Raw genomic sequence first — 23,437 nt, forward strand, 5'->3', positions numbered from 1 at the left:
AATAGCAAAATGTATTTCTTTTGAAGTATGGGCTTGTTACAGCTATTTAGGAACCTCTTACTGAACTCAGATAGATCTTGAACCTCCCCTGGGGATGGTTTAGATGTCAGTGTTCATTCATTAACAGATTGGAAACTGTCCAGGACAATACTGCAAGAAAACACACCATGTCCAGGCTTTCTTTCTGTTTCTTCCTGTCTGAAATGGGATTTGCTGTGCAGTTCTCTACAAATAAGTTCAAGGTTAAATATGATGAGCGGGGCAAGGAATGCAGAGAAATTTAGCCCAGTCTTAGCAATGCATGCTGCTTATTGGTCATCAGGCTATTTCTCTTTAGAGGCAAGGGAAGTGTTTAGCAAAACGTTGCTTGTGCAGTGAGCATCCCATCTCATGCTAATGCTGCCAATACATCTTCCTGCTCTTCATCTCTAGCAGTGTGTGCAAAGGTCTTACTCTATTAACACAGAGACACATGCTAAGTAACTAGTCCTAATGCCATCCAGACACAGGGTTCAGGCAAAAGCTTACTGATCCCAACAAGTTTGATGTTACCTCTCATTGGATATTCTTTTGTAGAAGAAACAAACAAGCTCTCTTACAGAAGCAGCCATGGGAACAGCCACCCCTAAGAAAGAAGGCAGAAGGGCAGACCCTGTAGAGAAGCCAAAGCATTCAGGGTTTCTCCTGACTGAAATGTTGGGCTTTGAAGATATGGGGAGGAGGGCACTGCTCGGTGCAACTATGTTCCTGTGGTCTGACAGCAGTCTTCTCCCAAATCCAGGCAGAAACAGATAAACTCTACTAGAATGACCTTGAGGAAAAGAAAATTAAAAAAAAAAAAAATGCTGGCGGAATGCTTCTGGTGTAAGTGCTGGCTGAAGGGATTGAAAATCATGCAGATAAATTGTCTCCTATTGTCCGATTCCTCCTCTGTTCAATGAAACAGAATTTTGTACTTTCTTTGTAAATAAAAGGGCTGCATCAAAGTACCCGAATGATCAATTTTGCCTGCTATTAGAAACAATCTGCTGGGCCTAAAACCATCTAAGTGCTTTGGTCAAAGACGGGGGAATGAAAGCTCCACCCACTTCCTCATGGAAAGGCAACTACTTCATCCCTTTGATTGCAACTGCACAGAGCCTGAAAAGTCAATGGTGCATGAAGCATGGTTGCTTTGATTTATGAAGTGCAGACATGTGCCGTGGACATAATAGCTCCTGACACTCCTCTGCCCTCAACTTTGTCTTTCACTGACATAAGTACAAAGTAGGTGTAAAGTCAAACTTTGTGACTTTGCACTGCTGAAAAGGAGTCCAGAAACACAGCAATTAGGAAATCACTCGGTGGGAGCACACAGCCTTATTCATGTTTGTATGCAATGAAGAAAACACAGATGTGACCTTTGTCAGCAAGTCAGCGCACTAATTAGTGTCAGAGATAATAACCACTACACATGAAAATCTGACCTATATCTAGTACAAAAGAGGAAAAGGCAGCTATTTACTTAAGTCTCTATTATACTGCTAATGATTATGAGCTGAGAAACTAGACCATAATGCAAGGAAACTTGTAATTAAAAAGCATCAATTATCATTTTCTCCTTTTAGGGGACATTAATCAGGTCCGCTTGCCACAGTCTCATTCCATATACAGATAGAGCTATAGGACTGTGATTCTTCCTAGAACAGTCATAAAGAATTTAGTCAATGGGAAAAGATCAGCTTCAGTGAGAAAAGAGAAAAAAGAAAGGAAAAGGAAAATAATATAGGTAAAGAAAAACCTTTCAGCGTTTCTTGTTTGACAAAGCACAGGTGTGTGTCAGGGTTTTTTTCTAGAAGGGCAGCCTTGCCTCCCTCCAGCGATGACTAAACTGGATTTAAGCAGCGTACACAATGTTCGGAGGTTTCAGGAACGAGCCAGCTCATACTTCAGTCATGCTGAACATACCATCCTTCCATAGAGATCAACCAGTCCCCAAGGTCCCTGGGAGGAATGTGAATCTCTCAAAGTCTGCATATTTCCCCTCTGTGCTCCCTGAAGGCCTCAAACTTCCAGCCAAGGGGGCAGATTGGCTAGAGGTTGTCAGAGGCTCAGCACCCACAGGCAGAACCAGTTGCTCAAGTGTGCCTGGCCATGCTGTAAATACATTTAGATTTCTTCTTCCAAAGAGCTCCAGCCCTGAGGAATACCCTGAGTCAGGGCTGAGCTCTGTTCATTGAATTTGTTTGGAAATTGCAGCCAGGGAGGCAGTTCACTGTTGTTCTCTTTGTTTACATGCAGAGGCATTTCCAGGAGTCCAGGGCAGTGCCAATTGCTACCGGCCCATAAGAGGAAGAGGCCACAAAAGAAGTGGCAGTGGCCACGTGTGGTGAGAGTTACGGGAATATCAGGCATGGCAGGTCCACCTTGCTTGTGAGAAGTATCGTCATTAATGGCCAAAGTAACTGGGGCAATACAGGCCATCCTGAACACCCAACTGGACACAGTCAGTGGCTAGAAGATTTAATCTATCATTTTGCACACAAGGACTACATATAAACACACTTGGTATTACCTGATGTCAGCTGTGCCATGGATAACTGCAGAATCACAGCTCATCTCCAGCCCCCTCTAAGCTTTTTCCTCTTAGCATCTTTTGTAGCTCTTGCTCTTTAAAGCTCCTGCTCCTTTAATGATCATGAAGTTGAAATGAAAATATAAAAGACAACTCAAACAGCAACAAAATTAAAACTATGCTTTGCATTATGGAGATTTTGTGAGATTTTCATTATTACTGTGCTTTAAATAATTTAAAATTATTCAAAAGCAATCTATATTTTCTATTGACAGTCTCATGCTAATTTAATAACCTGTGTAGCTGTAATTTTCATAAATTGGCTTACACTCCGAACACATTTTAATAGACTTGACAATTTTTTCTTCCATTAGGCTCTTACAGTCTATTATCAAACAGGGATGCTGAGTTCACCCCTTCCAGTAAAACCATAACTGAGCCCACTTAAGACAAAGCCCTCATCTTTTCCCCGTTGATGGCAACCTCTCTGTCCCCCCTCCTCCTGAGGACAGGCCAGCAGCTCTCATTGTCACTGCCTTGGAGCAGAGAGTCCCCTAGGGAAAGGCTGGGGCCGGGAAGTGGTCATTCCACTTAGGGGAGGACACATTGCTGCAGCTTACTGCTAGCTGGGCACTGAAGTGGCTCAGAAGCTCCCACGAGGGAGCAGCCTGGTGGGTGGTGACAGCCACAGGGGAGTTCAGACATTTGTCACGGATTAGTTCCATGAAGACAGAAGTCAGTCAGGGCTGTCAGTTCAGCAGCTCTGAGCAATATGAAGTTCACAGTTCAGACATATCTGGCCTCGTAGCACTGTCTCATTGATTTTCAGAGTGAAACTGTGTCAGCTGCAGTGGAGACTTGGCTCAGTGTGTAGTTTTAAAAAAAAAAAATGAATAAAAACAAAGCCAGAGCAGAGGATTTAAAGCCAAGCTCTCCCCATGCAAGTGTTGATAAGTGCTTTGTGGAAACAGGCTATTTCAGCAGTCACAGTCCCTCTGCAAGCACTGAACATGTCTTGGATTGTGCCAGATAAATAAGAGCATAATATGATTTTTCTTCTGAAGACACAAACTCCCTGTGGCAATATCATAGTCTGTTACAGCAGCATGTATCAGATAGGTTCCCCAGTGCCTGATGACTGCATGTCCCCATACAGAACTAACACACTGACAGCACCAACTGAAACAAACCTATCGCCTTCCAGGATCAATACTGCAGCTACCTGCAATAGTGCCTTTTATTAACAGGTGTATTTTCTACTACTCCTAGGAGCCACAGAACTTCTAAAAAAAAAAAAAAAAAAAAAACAGGAATGCTTAGAACAAGCCAACCTCTGCAGTACTGATTCAGCCTCATCATGTTCCCCAGGCATCACCAACGCCGTGAAGTATAGAGCCAGCAAGGTGACGGCACCGATGGGCTGTCTCCCAAAACTTCCACCACCTCTTCAGTTCTCTCCCCCAGCCCCACTCCCTCCCCTCTCTCTCCTTTTGGGGTGCCTTTGCAGGGGCAAAGGACCTTTGCTTGTTTGTGCTAAGTCTTTCAGTTTTGTGCTGTTATTCTCTTTGTCTATCATCAGACTTCTCAGCTGACTCCCTCCCTGAGGAAACTGTGATTTCTTTTGCTATTAAATTTAAAACTTAACTACAGTGATTATTTCCTGCAGTGGTGAGAATTCTCTCAGCCTTCCCACTCAACATGTCTATGGCTGGTGAAAAAACAAATTACCTGTATAAATATAAATGCTCACAGTTAATTGAAGTTTCCCATGCAAGCCAAGTTCTCATGATTGCTAGGCTCTCTATGCTTTTTTACTTTTAAAAGGAGCACCTGTGATTTACGTTGGAGAATTTCAAAAGATGAAGACAATAAGCTCTGTTCTTTGTGATTCTTTAGACACAATAACTTGCTTATTACTTCCCAAATAACTGTAAAAGTGGTGTTTATTCTGCTTTCACTGGTCTATTCTGAAAGGGCTTGAAATTCTAAACAACAAAATGTGCTAGCATTTTAAATTTGTCCTGATAGTTTGCTATCCATCACTTTGATTTCTAGTTTACTTGGTGTGATTTTTTTTCAACTGTTTTTCTCAAACTCTTTTTCCTTTCCTTGTACGTGCCCTTTCCCTCACAACGGCTGTAGCCAGTCTGACAGCATTACTGACCCTGTGCCCAAAAGCTGGGGGCTTATGATGCAGGAGAGCTTATGGCTGAATTGCAACATTAAGAACTTGAACTGAACCAAGCTCACAAAGAAGCAGTTAGAACAAGCACGTAACTTCCCCTGAAAAGTAAATAAACTTTGGGGTTTAATCACCCACCAATGAACAGGATATTTACTCCACACAGAATGAGTGCCCTGCATTTTACAAACAACTGACCCGTGTAAGAGAGAAGGAAGTGGTGGTTGGTAGGCTTTTGAAAACTGTCCTAAGAGTGGCCGAGATCAGACGAAGAGCTCACACCACTGCAGGAAGTAAAGTCCCGCGGCTCAGCTCTGTGCACCCAGGTGTAAAAGCAGCTCCAACAGGAGCCCAGGAGCACCCCTGCAGGCAGCGGGGACGTGGCCCCCGCCTGCCGCCCTGCGGCTCCTCTGCCACCGGGGGGCAGCACCGCATCGGGCTGCAAGGTCCTGGCCCGGGCACCCGTGGCACTGAAAGGAGGCTTGGCAGAGCATTTCGTGCCCTCCCCCGGTGGTTTCTAGCACGAAGCAGACGGCACATCATCGTTGCTTTTTCCGCCAAAGGTCACGCACAAACGCACTTACATTAGACAAGAAAATAAGTAGCTGCTGGTTTGCTGGAAAGGAAAAAATTAACGGTGGCAAGGAGGAAGAGGCTTAAGGCATTTCTGTCCCAAAGCCTCTGCTTTGCGAGTGTAAAACTATTATAAAGTTAATCAAATGAGGTAGTAGGATGGGCAGGTCTTGTTCTGAACATGCTTAGGTCAAGCAGAATGTGGCCCTGCCAGAAGAACTGCTCAGAAAGGGCATGCCATGAAGGGCCCGAGAATTTTCCCTAGTTCTCCTGTCAAAGGGGTTTTTAACAGCTAGCTTGAATTCTTACTGAAAGCATTCCCTAGCATAAAAAATGATATGCTGGGGAAAATTCATGCAAGTTTATCTAAAAAGCGTAAGCTCAGACTTTTAGATTTAAAACAAATGTTGAGACTTTCAGATACCTTTATCTCAAAATTATCATTCTTCCTTGGTCCTCGATCGATACTGCTAAAAGTAGCGATTTAGAAAGGTAACACCATCATTTCTTTGCTAGTTTAGGAATTAACACATAAACGGTACTGCAATTTTTAAAGTGAAAAGCAGTTGCTCTTGCTCTTTCCTAGCTCTTCATGAATCGTAAAAAACTCTTAAGAAAGAGAGTCCAAGGGAAAAGGTCTCTCTCTCCTCTCAGGCAAGTAGCCTCCAGTTACTATTAACGTGAATGACACATGCAGGCCCTGTTCTGCAAGGTGCTTTTTCTTGCAGTCTCACATGAAGCACGTCATTGCGCATATGGATTGGCTCTTTCAGGTGCAAAACAGCATAAATGCCACCACACAAACACAGCCTCAATCTAATTGACCGGTGCCTGCACATTGCTGTGTGCGCACAGGAGAGCCAACGGGACCAACAGTGCAAACAGGAAAGCAAAAGCCTGCCACCTTCAACTCACCACACCTACACACTACCATATAAATCCAAGCCTGTCCCCACCCCAAACTGATTTCAGGATTTGTCTTCTCAAAACATAAATATCTAGCAACACACCTCATCTTATATTTGCTGAGTTCAGCTTGGTGACAAGGTAGAAATCTGAAGTGTTTTTTTCGGTTGTTTTTCAATAACATATTGTTTGACCTCTAATCTGGGTTTTAATCTGCTTCAGTAACAGATTCAAGATTTATTTCCCGAATGTTTCCAATGAGACAATGAGGCTTGTTTGGCATCCAGAAGACATGCTCGTAACAGGACATTTGGACTCCTTCTGTAGTTGTTTACTTCCTGGGCCCATTGACCTCATCTTCGCTGGAGATGTCTGTTGATCTAATGTCCCATATTTTAAAATATTTTTGATATATCTGTAAGACAAAACAGAAGTGCTCAAAGCAGTACACAGCACTCTAAGAAATCAATGTATGAGGTATGTTTCAGGAGAGCAAATAAACAACCTTTATCATAGCTAAATCCAAAACACTTTAAGATTAAGTTAGGATTAGCCAAGGGATGATCTGAAATAGACCAATGAATTGTCTGATGGCTACTCCACCCTGCACAGATGGCATTGTGAAACTTGTCAGAAACCAGTGCTTTTTTGAGCCGTGACGGGATGTGGGAAGGTTTGTGGAGGAACTTTTAGTTTTGCAATTTAGCAAGAGACATGTAAATGTGAGCACTCTTGTGCTCACTCTTAAACTTAATTAATGTATTTACCTGCTGCTAAACTGGACCATGACAACAGATCTAGGCGCCTGAAATCACTTGTTGCAGAGATGACATCTTCCATACATAATTTGTGAAGTGTATCTTTGATTCATCACTAAGAACAAGCTTCACAGATATTCACTTGCAAGTAGTCGCTAATATGAACATGCAGGATCCAGTGCAAAGTTCAGTTCAGAGTTTTCTTTATTAAAACACCTTTTCACATTCCCTATAGTAACACATTTGTATGGACACTTCTGGGATGCTAGAATGAACATTTTTCAACAGAAGTCAGTCATTTGTGAAAGGCTTATGATACAAAAAACATTTGCATAGGGAACAATAAATTAGAAATACTAGCCAGTAATTGGAGCTTGAAAATTTTAAAGTTTGGAATGAAGATATAAAACATTTTTGTATTTCTTGCTGGTTCTGCGCCTTTGATGCAATGCTTAAAGCAGTAATTATGTATGTATATATAAATCCATGTCCTCTCTTTCACTATTTTCTAATTAAAATGAGAACCTTCTTACCTGTGGCCCAGATCTTGTAGTAATTTAATCTGCAGTAAGAAAAGGAGAGCAATTGTAGTGTCAGAGACCAGCTTGTTAAAGGATGTTAAAGGACAGTACTTTCTGTTTTTCTGTTAAACTAATGCAACTGAAAAAAAAAACATGGGCTTCAGTGATTAGATCCAGGTCCAGAGCTGGATCCATGATAATCATTTATCATACTATAAAGAAGAGGAATAGGTATGGAGTTCCATACTAGACAAGCTAGGCACGAGTATACCTTCAGATCTCTCCTAAAATCCAAGGAATAAGCATTATACATAACTTTTTTTCAGATACAAACTCACCGACCTCGGTGTAGTATCCGCCCACTCAAGATGTTTATTTTGCATCATCCAAAATAAGTGTGATTAGCAATCATTCCTTGAAGAACCATCACAGCAAACTAACCAACAACTTCAGAACTTTTAGAGGGATAAAGCAGTTTAGCAAAGAATAAAGAATATTTGTGTCTCTACTGAGAGAAGCACTTGGTAAAGTACGGAATCTCTGAACAGTTATTCAAGTTTTTAGAGAGCCCAGAGCTCACTCTTCTGTTAGGCCCTTATGGCAGCGTAGCATCCAAGTGAGCTATAAATTAGCTGGCTCCAAGACTGGTAGCAGTCCAGCTGCTGCAGCACAGGGAGTTCAGCGCAAGATGCAAGATCACCTCCAAGTACATACATGGCTGGGCAGGCTGTGCTGAGCTCTGTTCTGCCACAGTAGAGTGTTACTGATTACCAAGTTAGCTAGTTTAAAGCAAGCTTAGATATTTCTACATTCTATTAGCATCACAGTAGTTACTGCACTGCAGAAATGTACTTTCTCAGCCGTAGTTTCCCCTTTTATTTCCTCAGAGCATGATGAACTGGGAGGCTAGAAAGACAAAATTGCATTAGCAGGGGAAATTAAAGATGGGAACCTAGGTCAGTGATTTCCAGAGCCATTTTCCTATGAGATTTTTTTTTTTTTTTTTGCATTTTTTTTTTCCATTAAATGCTTTAGGAATATCTCTATTGTTCCCCCTGAGGAAATAAACTTTGAAAAGAAGAGCCTGGCAAACTCGTAAGTAAGTGCTGCAGAGCTTTTGAAACAGTTGCAACATCTTCCATCTCGGCTTGTTTTCTTCTCCCAGATGATATTTGAGATGAGTATTCTAGGTAGCATCAGGATGCCCTTGTATTCTCTGTTGGCAAAAAGACCAAGAAAATAAAAAAAAATGTATAATTAATAAATAGCCCCCTGCCCTCTCCTGTCCTTTTTGATCAATACAAAAACTTAAAATAATATCTTCCTTAGACCACTGTACAATGAACTAATAAATATGCACAGTTCCCTGGGGAAATATTAGCATTATCTTCATCAGATAAAAGAGGAGATAAGACAATTGGGGATTTGGGTTAACAATCGAAGACTGGAGTGCAATACTGTAAAGCAGCAACATCTGTAACTGCGTGTTTACTGATAAAAGTTAGATTCTTATGGAACTTGCTGGCACTGAATGGATCTGAAAGTCAGTTCCTTTATTTACAAGTAGATGCCCAGTTACCACAATTAGGGCCCGATCTTCAGTTACACAAGAACAAAAAACTTTCCCAAGAAGCATCTGAGTAGATTAACAGAGAGAAATCCACCATCCAACTTTTAGACACCACATTTCTACTCCTTCCAGTAGGCTATCTGCACAGTACACACTGCGGAGATCGAAACCTGGCACTGAGAACCACAAGAGGCAGTGTGCAGTTGGAGGAGTCCTCTACACTAACCAGAGGGAAAGGTCAAGGAGAGAACCCAAACTTTATAGACTTTATGTTACATGACAGAAATAATTCTGTCCACCGAGGATTCACAACTGTCAGGTCTTTCCTGACATCAGTTGCCATAGCAAGTCTTCCTCCCACAAATATCTGCTAAGAGTACGTGATGGCCTCTAACCTAATAGTTTAGTCTGTCAGCACTGAGGCGCCTAATTCCTTTAGTGGACTTACCCCCAAAGGATTTGCCCCATGAGTCAGAGGCAGGAATTCCTGGTTTATAATTCAGTGTTTATTTCAGAGTATCACCTTGTTTTTCATATCCTGACTGCCTGAAATGCCCCCCAGTTTTAAATTGACACATCCTTCATCCTCATTTCCTGTCTGGAGCTATTGTGCCATGTTACTGTCCACATTAAACACGTGCCAGATCCCCCTTCAGAGGGCGTTGCGCTAGCAACAAGTGCTAGGCTGTGCAATGTTGTGCCAGCAACATGAAGCAATTTCTTTACTACAGAAAATTTACAAAATGCATTTGGGATTGCTTAAGATGAGAAAGTAGCCAAAAACAAACAAATTTCTGCAAATAGATTTAAATTTTACGTGTTTCTATCACAGAGGGTACATTCTGAGGCCGTACAAATAGGCGGCTAACAGTACACTGTGTTCCAACTGAGGCTGCCAGTCCTCATATACTCCTTGGACAGAGTCAAACAAACAAACAAACACACAGAGGCAATACGGGAGGAGGAGATATGAAGTCAGAATGTACTGCTGAGGTAAATTTGACACAATACCAATTAGTATTTGGCGAAGTGGCTATCTCATTGTTAAGATATTTCCTTCAATATGTTTTCAGAAACTGGGACCATTAAATAACTCAGAAAGATTGCCAGCTCTGATTTCAGGAAGGAAACCTCCTCCCAGTTCCTCTCTAAGTAATTCATTTCTTTTGCAAATACTTCCTATGGATGGCGTTTAAGATACAAATTCTTGAAACAGAGGAGAAAGAGGGAAGAACGCCCACCCCAAAACTGGGGGTTCATTTCTAACCGTCCCAAAAGTCCAAGACATTCAGGTTCATGTTACCCTGGATGGCAAATTGGTCAGGACCTGTAGTGCAATTAAAACTTCAGACAACTCAAATCATTCAGAATTTATCTGATTGTTTTTCTAATGTACCACTTTTCTTGACCTAATGCAAACACTTTTAATGATTCTGTGTAACATAACACTTACTGTTAGTAAACAACATTCACTGTCTGAACCCTGAGCTCAATTTTATAACGGTCTCTCAGTGAAGATGAAGCAAAGTTCCTAAATTTCCATCCTGGACTATATTTACTCTGACAGAAACTATAGAGGGGCAAAGGGATTGGAGCAAGGCTAGCACTTATTATTAAAATGATTTTCTTCATCTTTCTTTTCCACCGTGTAGTACTCTGTTTTGGCTGTGACTTCAGAACAGTAAGTTAACAGAATTTATCTGAGGAGCAGAACCCACATTGTTGTATGAACTTAGCAAGTGAAAGGGACAGTGGGATCTGATGTTGAGACTCCACCATAATTACCGAAGCAAAAATGTTGCATGTCCTCCTGTCACTGAAAACATAGCTCTTAGCAAAACATGTCTGTCTCTGTTGTTGTGCCTTTTGTCCCATAAACCCTTCTGGAATACCTGTTACTGCTTAGACAGAGGCAAATTCTACAAGTTTTTTGATACGTCACTATAGGTAAGGAATCCATCTGGCATTTCATGCCATTAAGATGTCTGCTGACCAGGCTAGCACCTGAAGGCCTCCTTCCACTCACAAATTAGGGGAGTAGCAGACCAAAAGCAGTTGCACCTCCGAGCCAAATACTTCAGCTGGCTGTAAAGAAGCAGAACAGCTGGGGAGGAAGTTTAAGCCACTTGATCACTTTATGAGGAGCATTTTCCTTTTCTTGAGGAGGACCAACAACTCCTCACTTGGACCAAACCTCAGAGTTATGCACTGAGTGAAAATGAGCTACAGAGATGAACTGTTGCAACAAAATAATATTAAAGAACTATTAAAGGAATAGTTACTACATTAGGTACATGAACAATATGTAAAGATGTGACAGTGTTGCAGATAAGAACTGAGTAAGACTATTTAGGAAAATTCAGGTAAGATGTGCAAGTGTTGTAAGCTGACTTTTCTTTGTGCTGTTTCTGAAAATGAGGTTAGTTTTACAGAGAATCTAAATTTATTACTCTCCTACTGTTACCAGGGATTTGTACAGACAACACAAGAAAACTGCCATCAGCTGACACTTTTCCCCCTTAGAATCTAGCATTACTTCATAGATTGTATGGTTTAACAAGTTTTAATAGCCCAATTAATTAATTAATAGAAAAGTAATTTATGTGGGGTAGTCAGCACATTTTCACTGAAGCAGCCTCATTATACTATTATGGAGAGATTTTTGACTCATTTTTGGCCACAGAAACAGAAAACAAAAGATGTTCATAAAATTTTAGCCTTTCTTCCAATGCTCTTGATAAATGGTGGGGGTGGGAACAAACTCCTCCCAGAACAGACACCAGATATCTGTCGCAGTTACTCCTGACCATTTTTCCTTTTGTGTTGGACAGGGACAAACTTTCTTCTGTGTGTCTTTCCAAGGAATGCCTGGTATAACACAGAGGAGGGTTTAGCTCAATTTATTTTTAGAAAATTGAGAGCAAAGAATAAAAACAAACCTTTAAATTTACAGAGACAATGATATTATAAACCCCATTGGCCTGTTAATATGTCTGTTTATTGTAACACAATCTGTGACCTTCAGTGCTCTGCCAGTGTCTGTAAATAATACAATGGACTGCTTTTTTATCCCAGGGGGATGTGAGTGCTGATGGAGACTTTCAAAATTCAAATGGATGCCATAAGCTGACGTAGATGCTGCTATTGTGATTCTTATTTATGAGTCTTTCTGTTTTTTCTTTTTAAGTAAAGTTCCAGTCACAAAGTGGACGGCAAAAAATCCCACCACCACCACCACAAGACCTTGTAACCCCTGGTTAGAGGTTGGATTGACAGCTTATCTAACATTCATAAAAGTATTCCTGAAATGTATGTTCCTGAATCAGATTTCTTGAAAGCAGAAGAACAGCTCATTCAAGTCATTGTCTTTTTTTTTTTTTTTTAATTTATATTTTTCCGCTGATTTCTTAGCCCTATAAAGCTGTTCAGCATATTGTACCTCAGCCTGCAGAATCACTGTAAAACCCCTAGTAGCTTAGCTGAGCTCCTCCACATATGGTACTGTTCTCACTTCTCAGAAAAACATAGCTGTGACATATCTATGTACTCTGAAGTAACAAGTTGCTTGCCTACAGAATTTCATACAGTGTCTCAGTTTTCACCACCAGCCCATAGAGTCATCCCATTTGTTGTGTCAGTGCATGAAAATGAACCTAGAAGGAAACGCACAGTGACTAGAAGTGACTTCTTCCCCAAGTGCAGGGGATCAGACATTCCTCCTTAGTTTAACTCTTCTTCTCACATTTTATGAAGAACCTCACTTTTCCAGATATCCCAATCACAGAATGTATGTGTGTGCATGTGAACAGGCACACCCTGAGGGGATTCACTAGCACCAAAACCACTACAGATATTACAAATGGAACTAGAAAAACGTCTCTGTCACTAGTGATATTTTAACCAGCTTAGCAGGCTTCTATATCTGAATCTTGAGTGCCTCTTGAGTGCCTCAGTTCCATCAGAACCCTGAAGCAAGCAGCAGCCATCCCCAACCTTGTGCCATTCTGTCAGCATGAATATTTATGGCACATATCCAAAGTTATGCAGGTGTTTCACACAAACTCCTGGAAAATTAGTATTCGTCATTTACCTCCTGTGACCAGCACTACCAAACACCAGTCAGTTCCACAGTCTTTTAAACTGACCATTCTATAAACGTAGTACTGAAAGCCTGACCAGTAAGAATATTTATGAGGGCATTGCCCAGTAGATTTCTTGTAGAGGTTCTGAACAACAACAACAACTTAAATGTAGCAGCACTAAAAGGTAGAACTCTATCTCATTAGATACACAATAATCTCACCCCAACTTTCCTATCTTTAATTGTTTACATAAAAATGCATACTTACAGAATGCCTGTTTTCCATAGAATCTGCAACATAAAATACAATGTGTAAATAATTAAGTAGCACAATGAGGAGTGATCAGTTTCAGCAAACAGCCTGTTATGTTTAATGTAAATTTTTTGTTCATCTTGCAACGATGTAAAACTGTTACCTTCAACTAAGGTTCACATTCAGTGAAGTTGTGTCAAGAGATCTAATGTTCAAAGCAGAGGGTTTGGACTGGGCTCTCAGTTAATTTTTTTTTTTTTTTTTTTTTTTTTTTTTTCTCTCCTATAAATGTGGAGTAATCTCTTTATGCTTTTAAGTATTTTTAAAATAGCAAGTAACAACATCAATCCTCCTATAGGTAGAACACATTTAAAGTTTGAGAATTGCTCTGAAATAAATATTAAAAGGATATCACGAAAAAACACTACTACTGTAAACAGACCTTAAGAAAGGTCTTTCAGAAACTCCCTTAGCAGCCAGCACAAGGAACAAGGAAACTGAATAAAGGTGAATTTAACTTTGCAGATAACAATGCTTTGTGTTTGCAACCATGTACATTTATGTGCAGGTAAGCTCATACTGTTTCTACCATCAGCATTTTTATTACACACTTGTGATTCATCTTCACTGAAAGCAACACCATGAACACAGTATGCAATCGAGGTGCAATTTCTGGAATGCAGAGAAACACAGAGTACCTGAATGTTGCTTTCACTGTACACTATGAGTTTTCTTCAAGATAATTCTACCCACAGTGTTTAGGCTAACTAAAGGCTTAAAAACTCAGGCAACCACAGCACATTGTATCAGTGCATAAACTTAATGTCAGTAGGAAAATGATGCTTACGTGTTTAGCCAGTTTGAAAAGAAAGCAAATTATGTTATGTAGGAAACACACACAAAGTTTTTTGTGTTCTGCAAGCAGCAAGAAGCAAACAAAAATGCTACTGACCTACTGCTACATCAAAGCTTGACCTTAAGTGGACAAAACTATATGTAAGGTTTATGAAGTGAAGTATTAATGAGCTGCAGTTTAGCCCTCTGTGACAATGCATTGTGTTTACAGGAAGGAGGAAATGAGAAATTTTGTATAAATTCCAAACTTCAAACAACGGGATGTTTACTACTCCAAAGCTACTAGGTCACAATGACAGATATCCCGCCTTCTTGTAATCTGTCACCCAGATTCAACGTAGTGTGGTTTTCTAGCTAAAAACCATATCTCTACCAGGAAGATGTCACACTATGTGTCCTTTGAAAGTGCTACTAGAAGGCCATATGATTTCTAAAAAGTACCAGTCAGGTAAACCAGCATGCATCCTCAATGTTTAGGTTTTCTTTACTTAAAAAAAAAATGTTACCAGGAAACAGCACAATGATGTGGTGCTTATGCTGATTCTTTGCTACATCAATTTTTTCACAACCTTATTTTTTTAATTCTATTAAAAATATGAAATTAATTTTACTTGAACCAAACTGACTTTACTGTGATGAAAGAGAACTGAGATTTTTTCAAATGATACCTGACTTTCCCCTAGTAACAAAAACAGGGAAATAGAGAGAAGCTGGATTCTAGTGATACACAGAAAATCTGGTGAAGTTTCCTTAGCAGGGCAAATAAGGAGTTGGATATTTTGTGAAGAGAAACAGAGATAAATGAGCTGAAGGGCCAGTGATGCCAACTTCTAAAAGATTTCCAAGTATAGGTGTTTTTATGGATTTCTGCTGGATTTAAATTCTTGCTGCTGCTTTTAGTTGACAGGGCTTAAAATTCAAAGAACACATTTTTACAGAGAAATGCAGTAATGGCAGTAATTTAAGACAGTGTCATCCTCATCTACTCTGACCTTTCTTATTGCTAGATGCTATGGAGAAGAGAACATAGGCCTAAGCAGTTGCAATTTACAATCCATCTCAAGCCCATCTCCAACACTGGTGAAAACTAAGATGCTAGAATACCAGCAGCAGAAGCTGAACTACAGGCACATACTATATTTTGCCAAGACTTTCATTGGAGCAGTAGCTTCTAACAGGGAATCTTGGCAGGCAGTTACGGGAACAGATCTTGCACAGGGGCTTGCATGCAATTGTGCTTTGCATTTCAAGTTCAACCAAGGTTAGAAGTTCCCTGCACATTTGTGTCTTAGTGAAACCATCGGGGTTTTCCTAACTTTTGGCTGAAGCTAGAGTCATCATTTGGCTTTGGAATCAATGTCTCAGATTGAGGCTTTGGTCTAGAACATGTCTTAGAACCTAAAGATACACATAGTTTTTATTTTGGAGAAGGGAGAGATTATTTGCATGATCTCAGACTGCATGTAACTAGCATGTGCTCATAAGACCTGACTTTTGAATAATGTCATGAATCCCCTGACCTTGTGAGCTTTCTTTATGCTGGAAAAGGCTTTCAGTGGGAACTTTTAGCTAAGTACAGAGGTATTAAGCCTGAGGCTCAGTAGCAGGAAAGTATTGCAGCAGATTTCCTGAATGCTGGGACTGATTTTTAATAGTTTGTTCCAAAGCACTGGATGCAATGGAGATTTCTCATGCCTCTTTCCACTGGGATATATTTATTTTTCCATAGTACATTGTTGGTTGCAATAGGATTCTTAGAATTTCCTGTCTCGTCACTGCAGTTGCCTCCAAGTAACCAGTTTTCCAGATTTAGCAGCATAAAGGCTGGCACTGCATTTTGTTCACAAGATTTCAATTTTCCTGATGAGAAGTTCGGAAGAGAGAGAGAGCTGTTATCTTGCAATAAGCCACTACGAGTTCAACTCAGTGCATATCAAGATCAGTGCAAAGACTATCGCTGGCTTCTGTGAGCTTTGGATCTGATGCAGAACAAAGGCTGAGTTCACCAAAGGAGCAAGGATTTACTAATACAGTGCATTCCCTAGGGAGTGCCCTGGAAAACATCAGGAGATCTGTGAAACGGAGTTGGCTCATCTTCTCAGCGATGTGATCAAAACTGTGGTATCCCAAGAACCAGGACCAGTGCTGAGGGAAGGGGTGGAGCTGAGAGAAAGAACCAGTATGGAGCTGCTGTGACTTCCTGCCCATACAGCCTCATGGGGGGATGAAAGGTGCGATGAAAGTAAATCATGCTTCTAAAGAGCCTCCACCCTCCCAGCCAAACTTAGCGTCTGACACATCCTGACCCCTCCCTCAGAACAGCACCAGCTGCCAGCCTGGCCTGCTGGGACTCAGGCACAGGCAAAGTAGGCAGCAGGGCCACATTTTATCACTCTTGGCAGTCTGATGATTGAGACAATTGTCTGTTTTGCTTAAGTCTCAGACTGCCTCTGTTCTGAACAAAAGAAAATGGCTCTGGGACTTGGTTGGAAATTCCCCAGGCTCCCAATATACTTTGACCTTTTCATAGGGCAGCCAGAGAAAGCAGTATTTTAAGGAAATTAGCTTATTTTGATAGATGTGAAGGACTCCTAGGCAAAGGTGTTATTGACCTGATACTAATTGTGAGCATTCCTCACAATTTGGACTTAAGGACTGATTTAAAGCTGAGGTCTGAAGCATTTTGTATTTTCTGTAAAATACTAAGTTTTTAGCCTATTGCTCTAAGGAAAAAAAAAAATAATAAAAAAAAAATAGCTGGACAAACTTCCTGAACACTACGTCTTCTGCACTATTATTTGACTTTCGATCAAAATCCACCTGAATAGACTTGAATTTTACAAATGACCTGCTTTTCCTACTGTTACTGGGGTAACTACAGTTAATCCCATGCAGGTCTTCTGGGATTCAAAATGTGCATTTGACAATTTGTTTCTCAGATTCCTGTTTATCTTTAAAGTAGCACCTCTTTAAGCCTGGTACTCAGGAGGAGAAAAGTAGCACAGATAAGCTAGGAAGTCTTATCACACTGTGATGGACACACTGGAATGGGAGATAACATTGCCAATACTGGGAAAATGAAAAGGAATAATGGCAGATGCTCAGCACGCTGCCAGATGCCTGGTCCTTAGGAAAGGTCAGAGCATTATCTGCACTTTGAAATCTTGATTTAGAACAAGGACAATAGCTGTGGAAATAAAATAAAAAATAAATAAAAAAAAAAAATACAGAAGTTAGTTATTGACATGGCATCTGCCTTCCAGGGAACAGCAGTGAGCACAGTCAGAAAAACAAGGAGGAAAAGTTATTTGGCTCAGTCACAAATAATTGCATCAGACATAACAACTACTGATACCTCTTTAGCTTCCTCTGTAATGGACACAATTTCTGAAACGCACAGGCAACTCCTTGAAAAGACAAATCTGCTTATGAAGCACTTGATTAATTCTAATTTAACAAACTGAAACCACAAAAGTGATTTACAAGCAAATATTATGGAAAAAAAAGTTTTTAGGTCTTGGATGTTATATCTATCAAACTATGTAGCCAACACCAATTCCCCCAATTCATATAATTTTCCCAGAAGTCACATTTGTCTGAACCATTAACTTCCAAAGAGATGGTACTCTCAGGTATTTGCTCAAAAATCTCAAAGAATAATCAAACATAGGGAAGATCATAAAGGTAAACGCCCTTCTGCAAGCACTAGTAATGTTCAGTATCTTTCAGAATTGGCCATTAATATACTTCTATGAATATATTTATGCACTTAATAAGATTTATTTCCTAAGGATCCTCCACTGCATTTATACTTTGCTACCTTGCAGTCAAATTTGATCAAAAATCAAAGCAAATTTTACATTTAAATAGACTGTAGCAAAGCTATCCAAAGCAACTGCATAGCTATGTGATGCACTGCTTATCTATTTGAAACACTTTTCCTGTGTATCAGTCAGGAAAAACAGACGTGATTAAAACAATAAACTGTTACTATGTTTCCAAGAATAACCAAAACTGTAGAATGTTATGCATAAAAGAGCAGGTGGACTGCAAGATTAAGGGCTGTTTGCATATCATTTGGCTAATTTAGACCAGTCTTTCAATCATATCTCGTTTTATTGCAGTTCCCACACTACAGCAAGTAAAGTTTAATAAGTGCTCTGAATTACAGCTCCACCATATCATCCATTGAGGTTACACTGCAACTCACAGAACATCTTTCTAATATCTAACACTCCATTTTGTCAAAAATAGGAATAGTGAGAGGCATAATAGCTTCACATCTCAGCAGAAGGCAAGCAAGGGGTTACGCAGTCAGCTTCTGTAGCTTGTTACAGGTCTAATCTATGCTCACTGGAAAACTTTTCAGAATATTAGTGGCTTTTGGGCTTAGGCCTGAAATGAGTTGTTTTTTCCTCATGATGCTGCCAGGCAATCCTGCATGAAGAGCCTTAGGCTGTTCTTCGATGTTTTTACTTTTAACTGCAAGGCTGTGACAAATTAGTACAACGTATAGGCTCAGCACCAAGGCAGAAGTTAAGGATTCTGAAATTCTGCTCCCAGTGTTGTCACTGTCTGAACGCATTACCTTCAAACAAATGACCTAATCTCTGTGTTTATTCAGCTGTAAAATGAAGATAAAACTGATTTAGAAGTCCCCACAAGGGAAAATTCAGTTATGTTTTGTAAAGTACTTGGAGACCCTCACGTGAAAAGTTCCTTAGAAACAGAATACTGTGTTGGAGGGAGTGGGACAAGCCTTATAAAACAGAAAATAATAGCAAATTAAAGCACAAAAATTAAACATAGCATACAAAAAAGCCACTTGATAACATGGATGGGGAGAAAAACTGAAGAGATACAGCCCAAACCTGGACTTTCTAATACAAAGATGGTAAAGGAAATCCTTTCTTATTTAGTCTTTGACAAACTATTAAGAAACCAACTGTGTCTGAACTCATTGCTACCAGAGCATTTATAGATGGTAGCTGCTGGTAAGCTGCTAATGCCCACGTACAACATAATGCCCAAAGTCTTTGTTACAGGAGGTAACACATGTACGGCATAGTGGCTGGCACATCTGAGACAATTTCGATGGTGCTTAAAACAAGTAAGTAACGACCCATGCTACTAAAGTGATCTTATTACTTTAAAGGTTTTTAGAGTTTACTGTTGTAGACTTCACAGATATTTGCTGGGGTTATGGCCAAACACAGCGTAATATTTTATAACACAGAGCAAACATAGCTGAACACTTCTTCAACAAGTTGAAGAGTTCAACAAGTTGAACACTTCTTCAGCCAGGACGAAGTGTTCATTTGCAGTTTGAGATGGGTTTGAATCACAACATAGCCTCCTAATCCCTAATGGGGTACGTTCAACTCCAGATTCACATCTCAACACAAGGCCAAACTACTTAAGCTTATGAAATGCTGATGAAGTAGATGTTACAAATGAAGTAGATGTTACAAATGAAGCAGATGTTACAAATACTAATCTCACTGCATTGAGTAACATTAGTTTATGAGAAAATATGAAGGTGTTATACAGTTTATCAACACCTGCGATTTCTTAGCTGCTATTTGGAATGTTCTAATGTGACCTGGATTGCTTTTTAAGGCATTTATCTTCTAAATTATTCAGTCACAAATTTAACCCTAATCTCTATACAAACGCTTCCTTAATGTGTTTAATTTTTCACTAGCTTACTTACCATTATTAGCTTTTCTGATTTCACTATAAACTGTTTCAGTCCCCTTCTGTACAGGAGCTGGAAAATGTATTGGCACAGAATCAATTTCTTTTCTTTTTTGTGTTTGCCTTACGAAAAGCTCCTTAAACAAACAGAACACACTGTTTTACTTTCAGAGGAAATAGTTACATAAGCAGCAATCAGCCTGTGGATTCTGTAAAAAAAAACAGCTACACCCCCTCCCCCAAACCCAGTCCATAAGGTTCTGAGAGGGAGATGTCTCACCTGCTACATATAAAATTATCATCCATATAACCTTCTCTTTCAAAAAATAACATCCTAATGATCTTCTCGACTTTGATATTACTTTAAACTTACAGAAACATCTAACACTAGAGAAGAGTTTCTCTGGATCACTTAAAATGCTTCTTCATTTTGTTTTAAGGATTTAGGGATCCTAGACCTCATGAGATCTGTAATTTGGAAGACCAACTGTGCCTTATTTTGGCAACTAACCTGATTAAATCTTATAGTCACAAAACCAATCTATTTTGCTGTTCTTTGAGAAATATCTCAGAAGAATATCTGCAGATTTCACACTGCACAGCTTCTAGTTAGGTGTTAACCAGGAAGTGTCTCCTCTCAGTTCCTCACTACATCACATCTCTTCCGTTACTGCACTGAGATCAGGTGGACGTAGCAGGAGTGAAGGCTGAAAAGGCTTGTGGAAAGACAGAAAGTAATAAGAAAATGCAGAAAGAAAAGATTTATGCCTGTAAGGACACAACTGAGAACACAAATGCAATGTTAGTCTTAGCCATCCATTTTTCATACCCATGGGGTTACAAGCTCTGTAAACTTCTGTTTCTCTATGAGGTGGAAAGCAAAAAGCACCCCCCCCCCTTTTTTTTTTTTCCCCTTTCCTCACTGTTTGACATCTGTGAAAACCTACCCACAGAGTTTTGATACCAAATGTTATAACTATAGACAGTTACCACAGTAGGGAAGGGCAAAGCCTTGGCCAAAGGCCTGAAAAGCTAAAGAACTCAGTTTCTCTACAGCCAGTGTAAATGCAGCTCCGGCAAGTAAAAGATTTAAGCATTTTCATTGATTTATTGTGTAGTTTAGATTAATATTAAAGCAAACTGCTCCAGAAAATTGCATACTTAAAATTGTTTTCTTCAGTTGGTTTAAAAGGCCATGCAGGCAGGGCTTTAGAGCTTGTTGTCTGAGGATCACAAAGCATTTTAGAAACATTCATTAATTTCATTTGAACTGAGTCACTTAGAAAATCTCAGAATTCTATCAATATCTCCTCTAATTTCTGAGTATCTTCACTAAAGTTAGATTCTCTTTTTTTTAAAAAAAAAAATGAAGATGGTTGTATTCTGTCTGCAAGAAAATGGAAAGAGAATTCACATTTCTGGATACAAAGTCCTGCACATTAGTTATAAAAACTTTTAAAGAATTCAGGCATATTAATCTGCAGCCAGACTAAAAATCAGGACTGTTACTGTTCTGGCACCACATTCTAGTTTTCTAAAGCTAGTTTAATTTTTGTTAATTCTGTTAAGTGTCCATTAAAAGTTGGGACCTAATACAACAGAATCGAGATAGAAAACTTATTAATTTCAACAATAGTAGGAGCTGCACTGCATGAAGTACCTAATCTCAGCATTCACACTGCACTTTTAGCATGCATGTTCTTTGCAAAATGGTCTGAAGATAATGAAATGCTTATCCTGTGCTTATGGACTATTGCTTAAATGATCGATACGAATTTCCAGTGAAGCAAGATGTATTCTTTTCAGATTTTTAATGAAAGGTAGTTTGTTTCATTTGGAACACAATTTTTAGCAGACTACAATCCCAAATATACTCCTGTCAACTCTATGGGAAGATTTGGTGGGAGGTATTTCCTTAGCTTTTTGTTTTGAAAATTCATTACATTAAGTTGTGATATGATGACACTGCCCATGTTATTTTCTTTGCTAATCTTCCAAAAGTTGTCTCAGCACTTGGAGAAATTACTTTCATGATTTGACATTTTGTTCCCACTGACTTTTGTAATGTTGCCACCCTGCAGATGACTAACCAGCTACAGGAGTAAAAGAAGCAGCATGTCATTATCCATGATTAGCAGTTTCTCCCTTCTCACTGTAGGGGTATTTCTTGATCTTACTTTAGCACTGACATTTGGTTTAGCTCATATTAATAATAAAAGGTCTAAATCATTTGCCATCTTTCTATAGAACTAAACTTTAGAAAAGGTAAGCATTATATTTTTGTTAGGCATATAACCTCTATAAATATTCAATTTCATCATTCTTGAGAATGACTGCCTCTTTAAATATCAAATTAACAATCAACTACAACTATCCCAAATAAAAGCTGGCTGTGAAGCTCTAGCTCTGCCTCATATTTGAGGTAGCCTCTTCACCCCTACTTAGAAAGTAGGTATCAAGTTATTCCCATGTAGACTTTCAAAACAAAGCAGTGAAACTTTGCACCTAACAAGCTTACCACCATCCATAACATTGTAATGATCCCTGTTCTTTTTTGCTTATCACAGAACCATAGTACTACAAAGTTTTTGATTCACTAGCCTATTCACCATAATGCTGTGTTTAAAATCACTTCATAAATGGCCAGCTACTGCAGACATGGCTGGAAAAACAGGGTGAAACTACAACTGCTTTAAAACATATTTTAATGGCCAAGACAAAATGTACATCCTTCTACAACTACATAAACTTGTTCTGAGGTGGCATTCAGTTACTCCTGGTTTCAAAAGGCGACCCAAAGACTATTGCTACAGCTTACATATTGCAGTCTTCTTTCACACAATAAACAAAATCTGATCCTCCTACTCTTCAAATTAGTATCACTCTTGACAACAGTGGCAGGGGGAACAAATAAATGGACAGATAAAATAATTTGAAGCTAGTCCTGAGTGATCAAAGAAATCTGGGATTCCTCAAAAGGCAGAAGGAACCAGACTCTACATGCAGTCTGCTGGATGAGACTGGCATGCTCAGAGAAGAGACAAGTGTGCTACACTTCGTCTTCATTCATAAAATACGTGGTATCAGAACAGATGCAATTGGGATTTTGAGCTAGATGATAATCTGAAAGGTTTTTTTCCCTAACAAGGGCTGATCATAGCCCACAGAGATGTAAGTATTACAATTTGAAACAAAACTCATGCAATAACATCAACGTGATAAAAGCACCAGTGGCAGTCCTATGGCTGTTAGTTTTGTGGGTGTGCTTGATTACTACAAGGGTATATAATGAAACAGATTTTTGCTTCTCCTTTCCCAAGAAATAGTCTCATATTCTCCTCATTGCTAAAGGCAATGCAGAACTGAAAGAATTAAACTTGCAGCATTGTTTCATATAACGCCTTTTATTGAATCGGCAACCTCATGATGCTCTGAAAGATTAACGCATTAAACACTTGCAGTGCAGTTGCCATTTATGTGACCAAAG

The 23,437-nt window shown here is 39.6% G+C and overlaps 1 protein-coding gene across 1 annotated transcript in view; it reads right to left on the minus strand.

Annotated features, from left to right (window-relative positions):
- Positions 1 to 7,159: 7,159 nt before the first annotated feature.
- Positions 7,160 to 23,437, minus strand: part of PECAM1 (platelet and endothelial cell adhesion molecule 1) — a 32,027-nt gene continuing 15,749 nt past the window's right edge. Inside the window, exons 14-16 of the mRNA XM_035342216.1 lie at positions 19,967 to 20,023; positions 13,414 to 13,436; positions 7,160 to 8,710 (exon numbers count right to left, since the gene is read on the minus strand). Coding sequence (XP_035198107.1) covers positions 8,681 to 8,710; positions 13,414 to 13,436; positions 19,967 to 20,023 — 110 coding nt within the window. The 3' untranslated portion in view covers positions 7,160 to 8,680. The remainder of the gene's footprint in view (positions 8,711 to 13,413; positions 13,437 to 19,966; positions 20,024 to 23,437) is intronic.

The sequence above is a fragment of the Oxyura jamaicensis genome, chromosome 18, assembly GCF_011077185.1.
Source record: "Oxyura jamaicensis isolate SHBP4307 breed ruddy duck chromosome 18, BPBGC_Ojam_1.0, whole genome shotgun sequence".
Classification (NCBI taxonomy): Eukaryota; Metazoa; Chordata; class Aves; order Anseriformes; family Anatidae; genus Oxyura; species Oxyura jamaicensis.